The sequence below is a fragment of the Drosophila subobscura genome, chromosome O (genome assembly GCF_008121235.1).
Source record: "Drosophila subobscura isolate 14011-0131.10 chromosome O, UCBerk_Dsub_1.0, whole genome shotgun sequence".
In the NCBI taxonomy this organism is placed as follows: Eukaryota; Metazoa; Arthropoda; class Insecta; order Diptera; family Drosophilidae; genus Drosophila; species Drosophila subobscura.
The window spans coordinates 27,260,328-27,281,145 of NC_048533.1; the positions used below are offsets into that span (position 1 = coordinate 27,260,328).

At 46.5% G+C, this 20,818-nt stretch overlaps 1 protein-coding gene across 7 annotated transcripts in view; it reads right to left on the reverse strand.

Annotated features, from left to right (window-relative positions):
- Positions 1-1,466: 1,466 nt before the first annotated feature.
- LOC117897367 (sterile alpha motif domain-containing protein 5) overlaps positions 1,467-20,818 on the reverse strand; it is a 162,960-nt gene continuing 143,608 nt past the window's right edge. For 2 of the 7 annotated variants that reach the window (XM_034806156.1, XM_034806157.1), the window contains exons 3-18: positions 19,521-19,874; positions 18,777-19,096; positions 18,534-18,583; positions 18,303-18,409; positions 16,556-16,642; positions 15,310-15,366; positions 12,394-12,451; positions 11,571-11,803; positions 9,503-9,666; positions 7,803-7,884; positions 7,047-7,262; positions 5,829-6,021; positions 4,654-4,808; positions 4,303-4,586; positions 4,107-4,228; positions 3,365-3,964 (exon numbers count right to left, since the gene is read on the reverse strand). In XM_034806156.1, the coding sequence (XP_034662047.1) occupies positions 3,504-3,964; positions 4,107-4,228; positions 4,303-4,586; positions 4,654-4,808; positions 5,829-6,021; positions 7,047-7,262; positions 7,803-7,884; positions 9,503-9,666; positions 11,571-11,803; positions 12,394-12,451; positions 15,310-15,366; positions 16,556-16,642; positions 18,303-18,409; positions 18,534-18,583; positions 18,777-19,096; positions 19,521-19,874 (2,943 nt within the window). In that variant the 3' untranslated portion in view covers positions 3,365-3,503. Of the gene's footprint in view, positions 3,179-3,364; positions 3,965-4,106; positions 4,229-4,302; positions 4,587-4,653; positions 4,809-5,828; positions 6,022-7,046; positions 7,263-7,802; positions 7,885-9,502; positions 9,667-11,570; positions 11,804-12,393; positions 12,452-15,309; positions 15,367-16,555; positions 16,643-18,302; positions 18,410-18,533; positions 18,584-18,776; positions 19,097-19,520; positions 19,875-20,818 lie in introns of those variants that run through there. The other 5 variants (XM_034806159.1, XM_034806160.1, XM_034806161.1 and 2 more) reach the window with 5 other exon arrangements.

Below are 20,818 nucleotides of genomic sequence, written 5' to 3' on the forward strand. Positions count from 1 at the left end.
TTCAAATTTTCATATACCAGCCGAACGAAAGACAAAGCAATTTAACAATTTACTAAAGCACTTAAGCGCAAATTTAGTTCCCGCTTGTGCTGATACTGGAATCCAAACCGAGACGCGACGACTTACTACACGCTGTAAAAAGTAAGCCCCCCCAAAGACACAGAGACATGAAGCATGTGCGAGCAGTGTCTCTCTATGAATAAACATCATCATCATCATCACAATCCACATGCAGTATAGATCTGGGATAAGAAGTAGATCTGAGATTTAATCAGAGCAGATTACGGAGGCGCTGTCGCTAATCTATTGACTGTCAGCGGCAACGACACCGACCCGTCGTGAGCGACAGACCCATCTAAGCGTGTCGGTGTGCCGACTGTTCCTGGTCTACATTTGTGTATACTTACACATAATCTTTAACATTTCAGCAATCATCGGCTCAGTATACCCGTTGATGGAGGGTTAGGTGAATCACATGTGCTGCCGAGGTCGCGGATCTTGTCTCTGCTCTGCTCCTCTCCCAATTGCTGTGAACTTCCAGCTCTCCTTGAGTGCCGTCGAAATTTGTTCTACGAAAGCCATTGAGGCGGTGTCTTTTGTCCGATCAAGTGCTTGATGGGGTACTGAGGAACTAGCAAAGATCAGATAATAGATGCCCAAGGGTGTGGGCAGCTCAATGCCAATGAAAGCCAATGGATGTTAATGATGTGCCTGATCAGTGGAGATAAAGATCACCACACGTGCTGGCACGGCTGCCACATGTGGGCGGGACTGAACAGGATCTTCTCTTGACAGTATGTGGATATTGTAGATCGGTGGATGCAAAAGACCTCGTGCAGAGAACGTGCCTGTAGAAGTAAACCGAAAACCGTAACCAAACCCAGATAGAAGTCACGTGCTGTTCTTTATTTTTTAGATATGTTCACTTTTATTGAAAGAATTTTAGTTTGATTTATGCGTAAACATGAATCATCGCTTTCCATTTTCTTTGCATCGATTTTCGCTTTTCGTTTTTCGTTTAAGTTTTTTGTTTTCGTTTTTGAAAATTTTGTCTAAAATTTACTGAACTCTGAATGAATACTTTTTGTTTGTAATTTTGTTTGTTGTGTACTAATGGAATTTTACTGATTTTTGTTTGATTTGTGGTTGTTGGTGTGTGTAATGTGTGTGTGTGTGTTGGCTTAAAAATCAATTTTGTTGCTCTTTTTAAGGTTAAACTTTAATATTGCTTATATATTCTTTCTTTAAATTACATCATTTTACAGTGATAATTAGAAGATGCTAGCACTTGCTGTGTTCTTGGGGTTGTGGTTGTGGTTGTGTTTTGTTGTTTCTTGGGTTCTCTCTAATATATATAAATAATCTTTTATTTAACTTTGATACAATTTACAGTTGAAACACTTAAACATAATTTGGATAGTTAAATTTAAAAATGCCTATAATCCAGTATCCTTACCCTCTCTATCTCCCCAGTACCCCCCCTCTGCATGGTTCGTTCTATCTTAAACTTTATCGTTATCATTACTTTTCTCTGGCTGTAACACGTGCGTTTTGTTTGTGGTTTAAATTTCATTTAATTTATTTGGGTAGCTTTAGAGTAGATGAATTATCCATACGATTATCGATATCTTATGCTCAGATATTACGTTCAGGTTTAATTATGTTTCGAGTTTCGAGTAAAAGTCAAAGCATTCTTCCATCCGTCCACCCGTCTACGTCTCCATTCATTTACAATAATTGCCATAAATATGTATAATATTCATATGCTCTATGGCTAGGCTATGCTATGCTATGCTTCAATATGTATTCGAATCAGTTTATTCATGTAGATGTAGTGTGTTGGTGTGTGTGTGTGTGTGTGTATATTTAATTAGATTTATTCGTAGTTGTTGTGCCGTTTTGTGCCAATAAATACTCGTTCATTTATTTAACTAATTCATGGAAACTGATTAAAAACATTTGCGCTGCCTGACTAATTTCATTGTCTGCTTTTGATTATCGCTAAATCGCTCTTAATGGATACATTTTGATAATTTCCATAAATGGCATAAACGGTTCTCCTCTCTATAGCTGCATCCTCTCACTCCTCCCGAAATATATACACACGATTGGCTACGATTTGAAAATATTGCTTAGCGTACATTACATTTCTTTCTCGTTTATCGTATTTGTTATTACTATTATTTTGTGTTTTGTTTTTGGCAATTCTTTTTACAAGTTTCTGACGGATTCTCATGGTCTCCATAATATTCATTTGCATTTCCATTTCATTTACATTACTTTTTGTTTACTTATACGAGTATAAAACAATTAAAATTAGTATCGAATGGCAGTTTGGTGTTGTGTTTTCTTCGCTGTGTGTGTGTGGTTTATACAATAAATACTCGTATTTCGTTTGTCGTTTGGTTATTAAAATTGAATTGGTCTATTGCTTGCACCACGCTGAGTGCTTTAAAATAGGAATCAACTCGAGAGTTGTCTGTGTGTTCTGTGTGGTTTTTGTGTGTTTGTGTTCATCAAAAGACGTTGGAAAGGAGTATGTGTGTGTTTAAAATGCAATTCAAGTTGGACGTTTCACAATATCACGTTGAGAATTATATGACTATGCAAAGCAATTGAACATTAAACGGGAAGATCACGGGACAAATCAAAGACACAAGTCTCGCACGAGGCTTGCTAGAAAAGAGCTAACTGAAAATAGTCAAAACATGTTCATTACTTTACTAAGTATATAGAATTTCTCCCTTTCTTTCTGCCTATTTAAAAGTAAATGTATGTGTTTATCTGTGTGGTGTGTATGTGTTTAAGCTATATTTATTTCTTGTGTAAATGCCAACATTATCGGAGGAAGGATTGACTGACTGACTAACTCTGGCTCTGACAACTGCTCTCCCCTCTCGGCTTATGATTCTGCCTCTTTCCCTATCCATCTCTTTCTCCATACTGCACCTGCACCTGCACCTGTCTGTCTATCTCTCTCTATACACTATACATTTGAACTGAAAGACGCGTGTTGGCCTTTTGTTTTCACTATCGAATCACAGCAATTGAAATACACTTAACTCAAATACAGTTGTTTATCCAAGAACCTAGACTAAGAATTTGATGTAGTAAATGGGTTATTGATCCTTGTCGTCCTGATCCTGCAGCAGCTGGACGCCTCCGCTGCAGCCGCCGCTACTGCTGCTGCCGCTCGTATTCTTGCGCAGATGGTTACGCAGCATGACCAGGTTCCGATTGAGGGGCACATTGCTGGAGGGGGCATGCGGCAGAGTGTTGCAAATGTTTCCCAGCGGGGCGGCGGCCATCGCCCCGCTGCCCACGCCACTGCAATGCGCACCAATGAGGCTGGCCGAGGCCACCGATGTGGTGGGCGATGTGGCGCCCACACTGCCGCCGGTGCCGCCGTGGGTCAGGCCGTGACTGTGACCCAGGCCCAGGCCCAGACCCATGCCGGCGCCCACGCCGAGCAGCAGCTCGTGGGCCAGGATTGTGGGCAAATGTTAAGTGCTGCTCTTCAGCGGACCCGACGATAGCGAACTGCTGCTGACGCCCGAATCGCTCGACTTCTCACTGAGTCCGCCACGTGTGAGCGTATCGTCAGCCATAAGTCCGCCACCGCCGAGAAATGACTTCTTGCCCACCCGGCCGCCCGGCAGCGTGGCCTTGAATGGATTGTCCTTGCACCGTCGCGCACTCTCCACGCGCTTCATAATCTCGCTGGAGCACTTGGTCACCACATCGTCCAGGCTGTTCGACTCGTCCGTCGAGTTCACCGTCTGCGTCGGTGTCTGGCTGCTGGGCAGCGGCGAGCCCTCGTAGCACCCCGAGTCCCGCGGAAAGTGTCGCCGGCCAAAGGGCGAGGCGCCGTGCTTCTTATTGATGTTGTTCAGCCGCGCCTCATCGTTCTCCGAGCTGGAGCCGGCTATGTCCACGTCGGAGCCTGTACGGGTGAAATTTGTAGCTGTGAGTATACGCATGTGTGTGTGTGTGTTGAGAGTGGCGGTGGTTGAGTGTGGGTGTGGGTGTGGGTTGGGTTAGCCAAAGAACGGTCTACGAATGGGAAAACATGGGAGAGAGAGTGGCAGTGGGAGAGTGGCACTTACATTCAATGTCATGCAGCAGCTGCACAGCCGTCAGCAGCTTGGCCCGATGCTCCTGATTGAGTATGCCCAGATAGTCGAGATCGGCGGGTTCCAGCTCCTTGAACAGCTCGAGATCCTCGTACCTGCAAATGGAACGATAGGTGAAACAATCCAACACAATAAAGGTTGGTTAATTTGTTTCATCTACACCACTTACCCGTTGAGCACGAACACGGACGTGTACTCCTTGAGGCCGATGCGCACCAGCAGATCCTCCACGGAGCAGGGACCACCGTTGTTGCTGTTCGCATTGCTGTTGCAGGCACTGTTGCTGCCGCCCAGCCGGGAGCTGGGGGCCAGGGTCTTGCTGCTGGAGTTCTTCAGGCGCTGCTCCGGCAGCACTTCCACATTGATGAACTTGAAGTGTCCCACGCGGCCGTGGCATCGACCCTTCCAGATGCCCGAGGCATTCATCGACAGCACATCGATGAGCTCTCCCTTCTGCAGGTGGGCAATCCACAAATTAGAATAAATACAACGTAGGAGCCTTCCCTTTCTAATAGTTTACCTTAAATTTGAGCGCCTCCTTGTCGTAGGGATTGGGCAGACTGTCCACGAGGGCCTTGGCCTTGCAGATGCTGCCGCTGTGGACCGTCATGGATGTGCGATCCTCGGCCGATATGGAGCTGTGTGGACTTCCGGGACGCACCAGAGCCTGTGTGCCTGCAGCGAAAGGATTTAGAGTTTTATAAATATTTAGTTTGCTTCGTTTTTCCCCCTTCTCTGAGCCTTGGATCAAAGTTTGTCTAGGAAAATTTCCAATTAATGCGCCCACAGCCAATTAGCCGCAGGCAGGAACCTAAAGGAATTTTCCCTTGGACAAACATTGCCCTTACTCACACACCCACACACATCCACACGATTCGTTTGGTTAATTAAAAACTTTTCAAATATTTTCCCACACACACACACACACACACACATACAAACACATAGCAAGGCAAAGACGAAGGCCAGGACTCCCAAAAATATTCAAATATGCACTTGAAGTTTCCCATTATTTTTTTGTGTTGTTTGGTTTTGTTTTTTGCCTTTTCTTGCTGTTTGGTTTGCTGGCCAAAGCTTTTGGCTAATCCTTGCTTTGTGTGTCCTGGCCACATGGAAAATAAAGTATTTTTCCTTGCACTTTTCAAAGTTGCCACCCCCTTTGGCAGCGGCTCCTTCGTCCTGTTGCTGTTGCTGCTGCGGCTGCTCCTGCTCCGCCTTTTGGTCTGTTGTTGCTCCCTTTATTTGGGCAAAAGTTTTGTTCATTAAAAAAGAGAAGCGGTTGCCCTTCATTTAACCACGCCCCAGACATTGCCAGCTGCCACTTGGCACGGCAAGGCCCGTACCGGCATTGGCTCAGGCCCTGTGCGCCAGCAACTGCATTAAAAATTCATTAAGTTTGGAAAATTTTGTGCAGCAGCAGCAACGGAAAAACCGCAACAAGAACTACAACTGTTAATAGACCAATATGCAAGCCAGGCAGTCTGGGAATTTTTCTATGCAACAGCAGCAACATCAACACCAACACCAACACCAACATCGAGGAGCTGCGGCAACCAGCCCTACTCCCACTCAGACAGCTCAGTGTGCAACTGCAGAATCAAACCCAAAAAACGCCAAATTGCAAGCTCAGACACTCGCATAGATACACACACAAACACACTCACAAAAATACTCGTACAATTTGTGTATACTTACTCGAACCGGAAGCGCTGGGCAAACTTTCGACGGAGCTGGCCGAACAGGCAAACGCCTGATCGCTCATGCTGCCACGGTCGGTATTGTCTTGGGAGTTGCTGAAATCCCTCGATGTATCCTTTGTGGCAACAAAGTTCCGTCCATTCTCATTAAAAGCGCCAATTTCCTTTGGCGAGCTACGCATCTCGCTCGACTGCCAAACCCCCAACAGAACGGAACAGAACAGAAGCGAAATGAAACGAACCGAAACCGAAACCGAGCCGAGAACGAACCGAAACCGAAACCGAATCCAAGTGAAAGTTGGATGAGTCGCCAGAGTCGCATCGTCGTCGTCGTTGTGCAATAAATTGCATGTTGAAGGGAGCAGAAGTAGAAGTAGAACATGAGCAAGAACAAAAACGAAACGAAAGTTTTGTTAGTTAAATCATTAAAAAGTTTAAAACGAACATTCCAATACAGAGAAAAAGGTTGAGAGAGCGTGGTGTAGGGGGAGAGATAGCAATGTCTGGCTAGGGGCTACTCGGTTTTGGCTTTTTGGCTGCAATGCTTCCGCTTTGGCTTTGCCTTTGGCTTTGACTTGGCTCTCACAATTGAGCTCTTGACCAGGCTAATGCCAGGCCATACACTGTCCACAAATACGTGCATAGCTAGAGATTAAAGGACAGGCGGACATGCGGTGATTGCAGCTCATATTTTGTTGCATTGCAAACGAGACCCGTGCAAAGGGTTGGACCATCGAAAAGAGAGCACAAAACTTTGCTCATATTTTGTATGGCAGAGGCAGAGGCAGAGGGAGAGGCTGAGGCCTGCAACAGAGCAAAAACATTTAAAGTTTCTCGAAATGAACTTTCGCTTTCTCTGAGGGGAAGGGATTTCCGTTTCGGAGTGGGGTGTGTAGCCATAAAAACTCATTAAACTGGCATTTGCATTTAGAGTGCATGTTGCTCCTCTTTCCAGCCCTCCAGCCTCACTCGTTCTATGCCAAAGAGTTTAGGCCAACATCATTATGGGAGGCTTGCTCCGATTGCATATGCAAATCGCCAATGACCAGGCTAATTACGTTTTGCAGGCCACAGAATGTGTCAACAAAATGTGTCTCTGCAGGTGTACGCTGCATCTCGAAATGCATCCATCCTCCAATACTCTCTCTCTCTCCATATATATTTCTACTTGATAGGGTTCAAGTGCTCCCCCCTGTAAAGCGATTAATTAACTTACATGATGCACTGTGGCCTTCTGGCAAATCGTGTTCGCCTTGCCGTGCGGCAGCCCATTCTTTTTAGCCTTCGCGGCCATCAGACTGGGGGCCAGGCCGTGCATCCGTGTGGCCCCAATGTCCTCGTAATCCGATGAGGGGCTGGGCGACAACGAGGGTGACTCCCCGATGCCGCCGCTCAGCGTTCGATATCGAGCCGTGCAATTGTTGGTGCCAATCTGTCGGAGAAAAAATATGCAGAGAGAGAATGAGAGACCAGTTGAGTGCGTTTCCATATTAGCCAAGTTAAGTCAAGTCAACTTTGCAAATGAAATGCTGATGTCCGGACTGCAACTCCGCACCACCCTGCCGGCTCCTGCTGCTGCTCCATCGAATGGGTGGGCAACTTTGTTGGTATTCCGACAACGTTTAGCCAGCTTAAGTGCCAGGACCAGGACACAAAAAAAGGCAAAGAAATAAAGGAGACAGGGGGAAAAAGGACAAAACTTTGGCTAAAAAGCTTTTGAAGTTTTTATGCGCAGAGTCTCTCCCTCGCTCCCTCAATGTGCATTTTCGGTGCTCGTCCACTTTCGGCCAGACGAGACGAGACGAGACGACATTGGCCAAATGCGAAGTTTGTTTGTCACAAAGAGCACTTAATCAATTTAGACGCATTCGAATGCAGTTCGACGGGGGCAGCAGGTGCAGGCGGAGGCGGAGGAGTTGCAACTTAAATGAGACCAGTCCCAGGGATGTGGTATGCCCCGCCCGAGACTTACCGACACAGCACTGAGCCTGGAGGTAACACTTTGTAGATCTGAGATGGAGCCCGCATAGTCGCCGCTCTCACGATCATGGGATCTGTAAATAAGAAAGCAAATCAAGCGTCACAATTGTGTATCCATTTCCAATGACATCTCCTTCAAAACAAATCTCCCCTTGAATCGAATTACAAATATTTCCCTCCCCAATAATAAGCTATCTAAACGCCAACACCCAACCTGAGTAGGTATTACAAAGCCACAGAAGGACCGAAGGAACTTTAAATTTTGTATTGGGCAAACATTTTGATGGCAAACAATAATTGTGGGTGAGGGAAGGTCTCTGGAGGCTGGGGCACGGCCAGAGGTCGTGAGGCAAACAAAGGTCATATAAATAAATACTTGATATCGTTTTTCCTTTCCTTCACTTTTTTTTTTCTTGCCACGAGTTTTTCTTTCTGCCATTTTGCTTCAACACTGTGGAGATTTTCACTTTTGGGTTGCCTTTGCTGTTTGTTTTCCACCTTCTTCGGGGCTCGGTGCCTGCCCGTTCTTCCTCGTTTCGTGTTTGGGGAAGTTTTCGTTGGCGCTGGGGCCCCAGAGGCGCACAGGGCGTATAAGTTATTTCAGCAAGTCCTTTTGTATGCGTACGTGTGGAAAACGTTCCCCGGCACCAGACCGACTGACTGCCTGAGTGCCTGTGTGCCTGCCTCCTGGTTGATTGAGAGGAGAGCCTGACTCCGTCTGGTGGATTGGCGTTGAAGTAGCAATAATGCCATTTCATTCAAGTGTCGTGCTGTCTCTGCCAATGCCACTGCCTTCTCGTCTTCGTTTCGTCTTCTTATTGGTTTTGACTGCCTGCCACCTTGGCACCCAGCCACCCTGCTACCCTGCTACCCTGCCACCTGCCACATTGCCCATCTCACTTGTCCCTTGTCCCTTTCCCATTATTGTGGCATGCGTAACAATATGAAATTGATGACTTTCGCTCCAATACGTTTCGATATGTTGGTCTGCCACTCACTCAGTCACTCAGTCAGTCACTAATTCCCTCATTCATTCATTCGTTCATTCGTTCATTCGTTCGTTTGGCTGATTCATTCATGTGGCTGCAGAGCGTTGATAACCGCACTAATGAAGTGGAGACCACCTACCCTTTTTCTCTCCTTCTTCCGACTGTCTGTCTGTTGGGTCAATCCTTTGGTGCACCTTTTGCGATTGAGCCAGTTTGATTGCTTTGGTTTTTCTTTTGGCTTTTTTTTCGGCCACCTATCCTACTACTTTTAGGGAGGGGGGGAGCCAGCAGTCAGCTTGCCACTAGCTGCTTACTGGTCCAACAAATGTTTGGCCTTTTCATGGCAGAGTGAGCACACATTTTGTGGCACAGTTTTATGGTTCAATGATCACTCGATGGCTGCGCCCCTTTGAAGTGTTTTGGGTGTGGGTTTGGGTCTGACCATCGACCAAAAGGGGTTATCATAACTGTCCGTGTACCCACCCACACCGCCATCCCTTACAATCAATCCCAGCTACAGAACGATCCTGGAACCCCCCACTATACCTTCCACCCCATACCGGGATTCAGTTTATTTATTAATGCGCCACCTTTCCTGTCGGGCCTTCGGCCATAAACTCAACTGCAAATAATAATGGCAATCAACAATACAACCCACCGCCCACTCGCCAGCACATGCGACGAGGGGTGGGCGGGTACTCACCTGGCATGCGTTAAGGGTATTATTGTCGGTGGATTTGGCGGCTGTTGGGGCACGATAAGACCTCGACGCGGCGGCCCTCGTTGCGGTAGTGAAATATCTCCGGCGGATCTTAATGAAATTACGCCCGTGCTCTCGCGGTTGTTCGAGAACCGTACACGGCCACCCTGCAGAAAACAGAAACAGAAAGAGATGGCAAATCAGCAAGATACATATATGCGGGAGTAAGAGAGAGACAGACAGAGAGAGAGGGAGAGTCAAACATGGGGATTAGCATTCAAGTAGAATTTGTTGGCCGCTCTCGAGCAACAAAATTATGAAAAATTAACAAAGTTATAAAAGTTTATGATGGGAAAGCGACACCACGCAGGGAGGGGAGACACAGGAGCGTGGATAAAGAGAGGGCCAGCCGTCCTGCCCCTGTGTGGCATGCCACACTTTGCGCTGTGGCAGTGGTTTCAGCTTGGAATTTTAAATTTAGTGAAATTTTCCTCTTTGCAGATACTTTTTTCCTCGTTGCTGTTGCGGCTTTTGTGTGTGTTTTTTTCGGCAACGGAAATTGCAAAGTTTTCTCGTTTTAATTTGGAAAACTCTTCGAAAACCCATGCCAGTGAAATCTGAATTAGATTTCGGACAGAAAGAATTCGAAGTGTTTGCGCAGAGACTATTGGGAGAGGCTTAGCAAAGAATGGGAATGCCGCTTGATATGAGGCGAGGTCCACGCAATATCAGTGGCCAGTCGCAGTGATCAAAGGACGTCGCAAACAATTCAATTTCAATGAGTTGGCGTCTCATCAGGGCCGCCCCGTCCTCCCCCGCTGCCAAATGCCAGTCCCAGTCCCAGTCACATTAAGGATATCTCTCCGGCTGGCTAATGCGGTCCGTTAAGCAGCAGCCCCAACGAACCGACGCGTGCTTAACCTTTTTGGCCTGCCCGGCGCAAAAGTTTCATTTCAATTTTAAACAAATTTCGTTTGCCACATCAAAGGGAAGAAACAACGCAACATGAATGGCCCCATCGTCTCCGATGGGACTCCTCTCCGTTGAGTGATTTCAATTGACTAAGAAAACAAATTCAGCCTCCAGCCTCCAGCCCCCAACCTCCAGCCCCTGCCCCAGCCCCACTAGAAGCCCAAATGCCGATAACTTGCCTAATGCGTTCCCACAAAAGCGCAACTTGAAAAAAAAGAATCCTAAAAGAAAACGAACCAAAGGAAAATTATGCAAAAGGAAAAGTCTCAAGACGAGCCGTCTGCTGCCTTCCTGCAGCCCAAACCAAAGCCGGGCTACACAATACACAATCAGACAGGAGGGGGGAGGAGAGTCAAAGTCGAGCAAGTCAACAAGAATTATGCACTTTTTGACTGTCAATAAAAATAAAGTGAGTTCGACTTGGAGTCGCAGTCGCAGTCGCTGGGCGCACTCAGCAAAGAAGTCACAGAGTTTGTCAGAGCGTGGGAGGAGTCTCTGCCGTAAGAGAAATGCCAAAGGACATACAAATCGAAGTTGGTAGAAATCAATGCGCCAGCACAAAATATATTCAGCGTATAATTTAATAAAGCAAATAAAAGAGAGCCACAAAAAGCGGCGAATCGAAAAAGGAAACCAAACCGAACCGAACAGAACCAGAGGAGAAAATGCATAAAAAAGGAGAAAGAAAAGCTGAACAGGAAACTCCCTCACAACTTTTGTGGCAAGCAAATTCCGTAGAGAAATCAAAGCTGGAATTGGGATTGGTATTGGGTATTGGAATAGGGTTTGGAATGGGGTTTGGGAATGGGACAACAGCAGCAGTACCAGAAGCAGCAGCAGCAGCAGCCAAGTAGCAGGATTAACGGGGCACAGACACGGCACATAAATTCAAAATGTGATTGCAACTGCGACGCGACAATGTTGCCGCTGTGCCCAATCTCGTTCGTCTGCCAATTCTATATCCTGTTAATCTTCCTCTACTCGCTGCTGAAGATGTGTATTACGTTGCATAAATCACAAGTAGCCACAAGTTGCTTCTGCTTCAGGGTGCTACTCGGGATAATGAATGTGGGGTGTAATATGAATATGCGACACTCACCTGAATGGTGGCAGCGGGTCCGCAATTGAGGCCGGCCATCAGGAAGTCATCGGGATCGCTTTCGTAGGGCGGCTCGTCGTACCAATGACCTTGATGGTGCAGCGCACTCACCGCATAGTGGGCCCCGCCTGGAATGCCGCCCATGCCTCCGCCCATGCCCACGCCCACGCCTACGCCTGCCCCAGTTCTGAGCGCCTCGTCGTACATGTAGGTGTCGTCTGCAAAGGGATAGACTGTGTTTAGCAGCCGCAAGTTGTGCGAGTACGCGCGTATGTGTGTGTGGTTTAGTCTGGGTTAGGTTTAGGATTATGTTGAATCCACAGACAGAGTGGCAGGGGAAGAGGAAACTTTAAAAAAGTTGTTTTAAGCGCTCCCGAAAAATGTGCAGTGAGAAGGGGATGGCAGCACAATATTATTATACGCAACGTTGCACACAAAACTTGAAATGCCATTTGCCACATGCGAGGCGGCGCAAAAGTTGCTCCAGCTCCCCAGCTACAACTACAGCTCGTGGCGTTGGTCGTGCAACTGCTTCTCCGGCCAGCGGCATGCGGCATACGGCATACGGCTTATGGTCGGATGCAAGTCCGGAAACGGACATAAGATTTTATGCTCGCTTATGCATGTGACGCTCAGCCAGACGACAGACGGAGCAGCCGGCTGTAGTTGCAGTTGCAGTAGCAGCAGAAGCATTTCAAGTGTAAAATTCCCCACTGCATACTTTCGGGGCGCTGCCAGCAGCTGCTCTTTAAAGTTTCCCCTTTCGCCAGCAACTCTTTTGCTGCTTCTGGAATCTGGGTGGGGTTCTGTGACTCGGACTTACCCATACGTCCCTCGCCGCGACTCATTTGCAACAGACCCTGACGTATGTCACGCAGAATCTGCAAAAGACAAAACAAAGTTGCATTAGTTTGTCATGCGAATATTTCTGGGTTGATTCGATCAGCAAAGTTTCCCCGGGAACACACACAGGACACAGGACACACACAGTAGTAGCCTTCTCTTTGGATGACGATGATGATGATACGAATATTAAAGTATTTTTGTGAATATATTTTGGCAGCACTTTGTCTGCCCGCCCAGACGTGACTGCTGTACGAAATGCTGTCAACTTTGGAAGGCGCTGACAACAACAATGGGATCTACTTTCCCCACCATCTTATTAGCCAAGTCGTTGCTAGCGACTCCCAGTGCCAGCCAGGCAAAGGCGTTAAAATTACAAAATTCCATTTGAAAAGTGAAACAATTTTCCTCCGCAGCAGCAGCAGCAGCAGAAACTACTTGAATGTGACTTTTTCTTCATTTTTATTTTATTTTTTAGCTGGTCCTGCCGAATAATACGTAGCATTCTGTGTGCGCTGAATACTAATTCTAACAGCACAGAGGATACGTACTGGCGCACTACCATATGAAAATTCTGTGCCGAGTGCAGAAAGGATGCCAGGGCCACAGCAGCAGCAGCAGCAATGGAAATAGTCATGTAAAAGTACGAAAAGTAGTAGGAAAAAGCAAAACTACAGCGAGAGAGTGCGCTGAAAAATTAGCTAAAAGCTTTTTTGGCCAGTTGGCTCGCCCGTTTTTCTCCACATTAAAAATGCATTCAAATGGCATTTTACTTTGGGGCTGCATCAAACGGGGGAGGCGGGCTGCTGCCACACATGTGTGTTGGCCAGTTACCAAATTGAAATTTACGTGGCCAAGACACCGAAACCTGTCTTACAATTGTAATCACATTGCTCTGCTTAATTGCCTGGCCAAATGCAAACCCTCTGTCCCTGCTTACTATCCTCCTAAAGAAAAAGAAATAGTATGGCCAGGCCAAACATTTATCCAACATTCCCCATTCCCCATGCCCATCCCACATCCCCTGCCATACACACACAACACTCTCTGGACTTTTGCTCTACTCTCGTCATAAATATTTCATGTGCATGGCTTTTACCAGCTTCTTCTTCTGAATATCTCAGCGGCAGGCGGAGCACGAGGCTGGTCCATTCCCCATTCCATGTGGCTGCTACAAAAACAGCAATTACAATTAGACAAACAGAATGTTGTTTGGCCAAGTTAAGCAGCAGCACTAACAACAGTTGCCTCCTTCTGCTCCTCCTCATCCCTCCCCCCGTTGTTGTGTGCTTTTCATTTATGCACAAAAATTATTGCCCTTGCTTAGGCCTGGACACATTTTCGTGCTGGATTTGGATGGTGCCTCCGAGCTACGAGCAAACAGACAAATTGTCGTGCAGCATCGCAGTTTGTGTGTATGTCCTGCCTGCCATTCATTTTTGAGTGCATGTGTATAGGTAACATTGTATCTGTATCTAACATTGAAAGCTGATAACTGCCATAATTAACTGGGGCCTGAGCCACAGTTGATTGAGCAGACAGACAGCAGCAGAGAGAGAGCTTGCAGCACAGAAATGATTTCCTTAATCGATTGTGCCCCATAATCTCCAGCAAAGAATCTCTGCCTGGACATTCCATGAGCCCCACGCCCTCCACCTCGGCCTTACATTATCAATCAGAAACGGAATCAGAATCAGAGTAAGAGTAAGCTTTGGCAATGGAATCCTCAGTAATGCCACAAGGATCAAGCAATCAACAGAAGACAGACAGAGTCATAGAAAGAACGGAGTTTTCTTGTTGAGTTTCTTGTTCTGCTTCGTTTTTAATTCTCTTGGCATATAAATAAATAAGCTTCTCGTTCATTCACACTTTACACACACACACACACATGACAGACACATCTGTGCAAACACATTGGACTCTCTTTCTGTTATCCCTTCATCATGTCCTTTCTTCTACGAGTGTGGCAAGTAATTCTTTTTCTTTTTTTTTGTGTTGTGTGTGTTTCGTGTATGACAGACAAAAGTTTATCATTTGGCACGTTGCACTTCATTGTTTCTGCTGTTGTTGTTTCGGTGTGTGTGTGTGTGTGTGTGTGGTGCTTAACATTTGCTCGGTGTCTGTTTTGCATGTTTTTTGGTAGCTTGTATCTTTGGGCACGGGCTAGGGATTGGACTTGGGGCTGGGATTCGGACTCGGACTCGGGCTTGGATTTGGGCTTTTATGCCCTGAAATAATTGCTGTTTTTATATCAAATATTTTTAATAGCTTTTTTAATTGGCTTGTGCATGTAAGAGTCATTGCATTTATATTGCATGTACACATACAGGCAGCATAAGGAAACAGTGAGTTTCACCACTGTAAAACCATTTAAACTTGAGCTTCAACCCATCAAAAGTTAGCAGGGGAATGTATGACCACAGAATATTCATTTACTACCGAATTTACACGAGTTTTTGGTTTAATTTAAGGCCGCAACTACACACTCGAAACGCACTGTAACCCAAACGATTTGAGGCCGTTAAGAAACGCTTTCTGCATCCGGAATTGCACATCTTTTCCGGCCTCGACTGCTCTATCTCTCTCTCTGGTTGTGTTTTTGTGCTTTATTCATGAAAATATTTGGCCTCAGCATCTGTGAAATTAATAGTGTGGCATCCCGCCGCCCACCCGTCCCTCCCCCTCCTCCAGCATGCTTGCGGCCTATGTTTTATGTTTATTTAATTTGTGAAAAGTGCCCAAAACAAATATGCTTGATTTATTTCGCAGCAATTGGCAAATGTTTGCCATTCGCATTTATCCATTTGGATGGTCATCTTGAACGGGGAAGCCGGCGGATCGGTGGGTCAGGGTCTCGGGTGTGGTTTTGCTTGAAGAATATTTGAGTTTTGCTTACCTCCTCGTGCTCACGTTGAAATTTTTCCTTTTTCCTCATGGCCTCTTGTACTTTCAACTGTAATTGGAAAATTTGTGGCTATATATAGTTATTGCTGAGTGATTTTGTTTATTTATGAATGCAGTGGAACTAATTTTGTTGGCCCAGGCCTTGGCAACAGCAGCAGCAAACAGACGTTGACAGGGCGAACGGGGGGAAAACTGTGTTAGAGTTTGCTTTTAGGCGTGTCCTGGGTTTGTTCTTCGAGTGGGTGGGTGGCTTGGGAATGGGAATGGGAGCGGCGATGGCTGCATATGCATTATGCATTTTCCAAATGTTTTCTGTTGTTGCAACTGCTGTTGCTGTTGCCGCGGCTGCTGCAGGTGTCGCTGTCCTGTCTGTTTTGTGTTGCTGCTGCTGCTGTTGTTGTTGTCGCTGCTGATTGCATTCTGCTGCTTGTTTTTAGTTGGGCGCCGTGCGCGCTGTCATTAATAATGAATGTTGACGGCAATGAACTTTTAAATGTTGCATGCATCTACACGCTTCCTTTTCTGCTGCTGCCGCCTGCTCCTCCTCCTGCTGCTCCTGGTGGCATGCCATTACAGGTAAACGTGCTCAAAAGCAACAGCCGCAGCTTTCGTGTTGAAATTGCATTGCAAATGCAGTCAAAAAGGGTGTTAGGGCTTGGAGTTGGGCATCCTGGGGGTTGATTGGGAGGTTGCTTACATCCAACGAAACTTTCTTCTTGTTGTTTGTGCACATTTTTCTGTGTTGAGGTACAATTTGTTGGCTGTCGCAGCTGTTGCAACAGCAACAGCAGCAGTGTGGCAGCGGCAACAGCAGCTTGTTAAATTTGCTGCATAAATATTTATGCGACTGTGCCAACATCTAACCAAGCCAATAAGCATTCCACCCACAGTTACACACATAAATATAAATATATAAATACAATATGCATAAAAAGATGCATAAATAACTACAGCTGCGATCAAAATAGTGGTGATGGTTCCGAGTTTCCTATAAATTCTTCTATTGCTGTTTTTGTTGATTTAATTAAAGCAATGAAAGCTCTCTAGGCCGAGCTCCCATTTTATTTTTAATAAATATCAATTAAAAGATGATTAAAGATGCAACCACTCCACCTCTCTACACCTTTTCGTGCCAGCTACTTTAATGTTTAACTTTTTTCACCATATTTCCACCCCTAATATTTTGACCTTTGCTGTGTGTTTGGGCACTTAAGTTGCCCATTTTTATTATGGCTTACCCTATGGATTGTCTCTTCGAAACTGTGCTGCTGTCCGCCCGCACCGCCGTTTATCATTTGAAAGTGCCTCAGACGATCGTTGGCGGCCTGAAAAGACGCAAGAAAATAGCGAGAAAAAAATTAATTTAAAGAAAAACTTTTGAAATTCAATTTCTGTAAAGGGTTCTGCTGCTGTGTGGGACAAGGTGGCTTATTAACCTTCATGGCTATCCCCGAACTTAAGGAGGGTAGGGTGAAGGCTGCTCATAAATCAAGGACTCGACTACTTGATGGGGGCACAGGCTCCGCATCGTGCTTTATCGCCATTAGGGACGCCATTTTCTATTTCACACCTTTCGGCGGGGTTTTAATTTTTAATTAATAACGAGTCAAGGGTCAGGTTAGGGTCGCGCCAACCTTCGGACCCTCAGCAGCACCTCGCACCTGTCTCTCTCCAACTCCCACTCTCTCTCTCTCTCTATCTCTTTTCCTCCGGCGACCTGTTTAATGCGTTTGTTTTCTTATCATAAATAGCAAATCAGGTGGGGGCGAGCGAACACATGGCCCCGGCCCGCTGAGTGCTGTTTAATTATATTTTGAAAAGGCCCTGGATCGGGTTCTGGATCTGGGGTAGGATGCTGCTACTTAGGCACATATCCTTAGTCATTTCCTGCGCTTATCTGCAGCAGGTCCCTGCCGTGGAAAGGCCCCCACTTTTCCTCGACTCCATTTGCTGCCAAGGAGCCAGCTTCTGCTGCTGCGCCTGCTGCTGTTGTCCCTCGCCCCAAACTCCGCAGTTTATTATTTATTTTTTTTTCCCAGCTCCATGCACTCCGTGTTGCTGCTCTTCTTTTATTTATTCTTTTCTGCGCCCGGTGCTCGTTGGCTGCTTGTGAAAAATTTATGCATGTCCTTGCTTATTTATGAGCAGCGTCGTCCTGGCCGCGTTATCTTTGGCCACAGTTTCACTGCCATGCCCCAAGAATAGTGCTCCTTCTGCTCCGCTTTTGCAGCTCCCCAAAGGTTGCTCCTGCCCCCGCACCAGCAGCAGCAGCTCTAATCAAAGGCGCTGAATGAATCCTTTGTGAGCGGCGCAGATAAAGCGAGTACAACATTAGGGAGGATGCTGCAGCGGCGGCGACGACGACGACGACGACGACGGCCACGGCCAAGAATGAGAAGTGGCAATGTAGACATGGCCGCTGGCAAAACATTTTTAACCTTTTCAGTGGAAACAGCAGCAGGAGCAGGAGCCGGAGCAGCAGCAAAGAAGAAGCAACGCGCATAAAAATTTACATGTCCCCAGGGCCAAGATTAAGTATGGCCAAGGCAGGGCACAGAACGGGGAGACTGGAGACCAAAGCACAGGCCCAGGCAGAGGCACAAGCACTGGGACAAGTCGAAGTCAAAGTCAAGACGCAGAAAAGTCATAAAATGGCTGCCTAGAAGAAGCAATGCCAGAAACGCAGCTCAAAAGGGACGCAGAAAAAAAGGAAAGGAAAGGAAAGGAAAGGAAAGGCATGGTAAATGCTGGGAAACCCAATGCGAAATGCGAGCAAATAAATTGAAAGAATTACCGCAGCAGTTGATTCAAATGAAAGGGCCGAAGAGAGTGGTGGGAAAAGGATCTGGGGGCCAGGACAAACAATTTGCTTGCGGTCATAAAACGAAGCGCGAAAATGAGTTTCGACCCACACCACCACCGCCAACGCTGAGAACAGTAGTGGGTACAGTGGATACTGTGGGGTCGGGGAAAGTGTGTACTTACCCTGGCCTGTGCGCCATTTTGTTGATTGTTGCGATCCCGTCGATTGACAGTTTTCAAGCCTTTCAGCAGTCGGGCCAATGTGGTGCGTTTCTTTGTCTCGCGTCCCTCTGGAGCGTCCGTACAGTTGAGAGTTGAGAGTTGTTGGAAGAAACACAAATGGAATTAGTCAAGGGAGTTCCCAAGTTACTGGCTGCTGATTTGCATACACTAAATAATCCATCTTTCACTTACCAGCTGTCGGTGGAAATTCATAGAAATATGCAGAGCGCGGACTCAGGCAGCTAAGAGTGGGAGGAGGAGGGTAGAGAAAATAAGTTTGATTTGGGCAGTTGAATGCGTTGCATGAACAGTGTGATGGAATGTACTTGATGTTAAAAGGATATAGAGTGATTTGTATGTAATATTCAAACAGAGATGAAGCTCTTTGTTGCTTTAAATACTATTAGAGAGTCTTTTTGTGGCTCTACTACTCACTTTTGTTGCACAAAATTCAGATGGGCTACATTCGGTGGCAGTGTCTGATGATGTTGCGGTCCTACTCCACCCTGTCCGCCGCCGGGTCCTCCCGCCTGCTGTTGTCCTGGCACGTTGGGTAATTGCTGTTGCTGCTGCTGTTGTTGCAGTTGCTGCTGCATCTGCTGCTGCTGCTGTATGCTCTGTTGCGTCTGCAGAGTTTGCTGTTGCAGCAGCTGCTGCTGTTGCGTCAGGCCGCCGCGTGCCACACGCGGTGCAAACACGCCATAGCCAAAGCCATAGATTTCGTCCTCCTCCTTGTCGGACAAGCAGCTGGAGGGCTGAAACGGTTTACAAAATGGAAATTATTAGATGAATTAAACGTGATTCAGGCATAAATGTAGCTGATATATAGCTGCAGAAACATGCAACATGCGGCAAGCAATACAAATATTTACACAACTATTGGAAGAGATTTAATACGAATTTTTGAGATGGATTTTTCGTTTTTCTGTTTCTTTTTTGTTTGTGTCCAGCCAAATCAACGCCAACATCAATCAAATTTTTAGAATAAATATTTATTTCTTGATAGATTTTGTAAATATTTTCCTAGGAAGTACTTGCGGGGAACGGGGGTGGGGGTGGAAAGTCCTCTAATGGCTCTAATGGTCTCTTTTTCGGTTTGGGTTTATTTTGTGAGTGTGTTTGTGTGTGAGTGGTTTGGGTTGCGGGGGGTAGTGCTCCTTGGAGAGGGGTCATACATACCGAATACTTTCCGGGCACATAAATAGGCTGACTATGACTATTGGGCAGGCCGGCGCCGTGCATTGAATGCCCCCGATGGCCGTGCTTCTGACGGTGATGGAGTCCGCCGCCGCTGCCGATGCCGCTACGGTTGCTGCCACCACTGCCGCTGGCACCACTGGCGCCGCTGGCGGTGCCACTGCCACTGCCGCCAGCACCGCTGCCGCCGCCGCTGTTGGCATTGTGGAGCGGACTGTGATCCGCCCAGGCCGCCTGCCTGGCACTCTCTAAAGCACTTAAAATATCTCCAAAGGGAGCCATTAACAACTCACAATAGACGGATGCCAGGCCCTCTAAATGGCCGCGTTGTCCATCCTGCAAAACACGATAGAATAGCACCAAGAAAATAAAAGTTTACGTTGTCCACAAGGGGTAAGGGGTCATGGAATGACACAAAGACAGAGGGGGGTGTAGTTGGGAGAGAGAGAGCAGTGTGTGAGAGATAGTTATGAATGCTAATGTGCAGTGGTTAGGCGCGATTAAAAAGAGAGCAATGGATGATCTGGCTCTGCCTGGAGAGAGCTGGGTTGTGGTTTAATGAGGTTAGAGATTGATGTTGGCGTTGGATGGGGTTTTTTTTAAAGATATTTACTGGTTAATAATTGAATTAGTTGATTAATTATAGGACCTGCACCTTTACTTAACTACATTCAAGATGAGGGAAACACTTAACATTATTAAATGGTGCACATTGCCACGAAATTATTGAGTCCACCTTCCGTTCCATTGGAGCAGCTAAAAGCCCCCTAATGCACTTAGTCTGCGCATAAATTATGGCACACAGTCACCCATAAACATATCTGTACACGCATCTTATTTACAGTTGGGGCTCTTCAGAGAGCACTTCTGAGCCCCTTCTGATAAAGTTGTTAACAAACTGCCAAGTTAAATTACACAAACAGACAGAGGCAACGAGAGAGACAGAGAGAGGCACACACACACAACGCAGAGCGACAGACACACACACACACCATGAAAACAATGGGGAGCCACGCACTTTTTCATTGCATACCTGCAGGGGCAATTTTTACAGACAAGCCAAGGCAAAGGAGAACAAAAAAAGTCAGCAAACTGTGGAACTTGAGGGGGTAATCAGAAAGGGGGAAGCAGGCATGTACATGGGGTATGCGGGCATTGCCGTGACATTTTGAGTGGCGCTTGGGGCAATGTTAAACTCTTGACATTGTTCCACGGCCGTTCCATGGCTCCAGAGGGCCGCGTTCTGGCATCAATCAAATATGACACGCATTAAAATATCG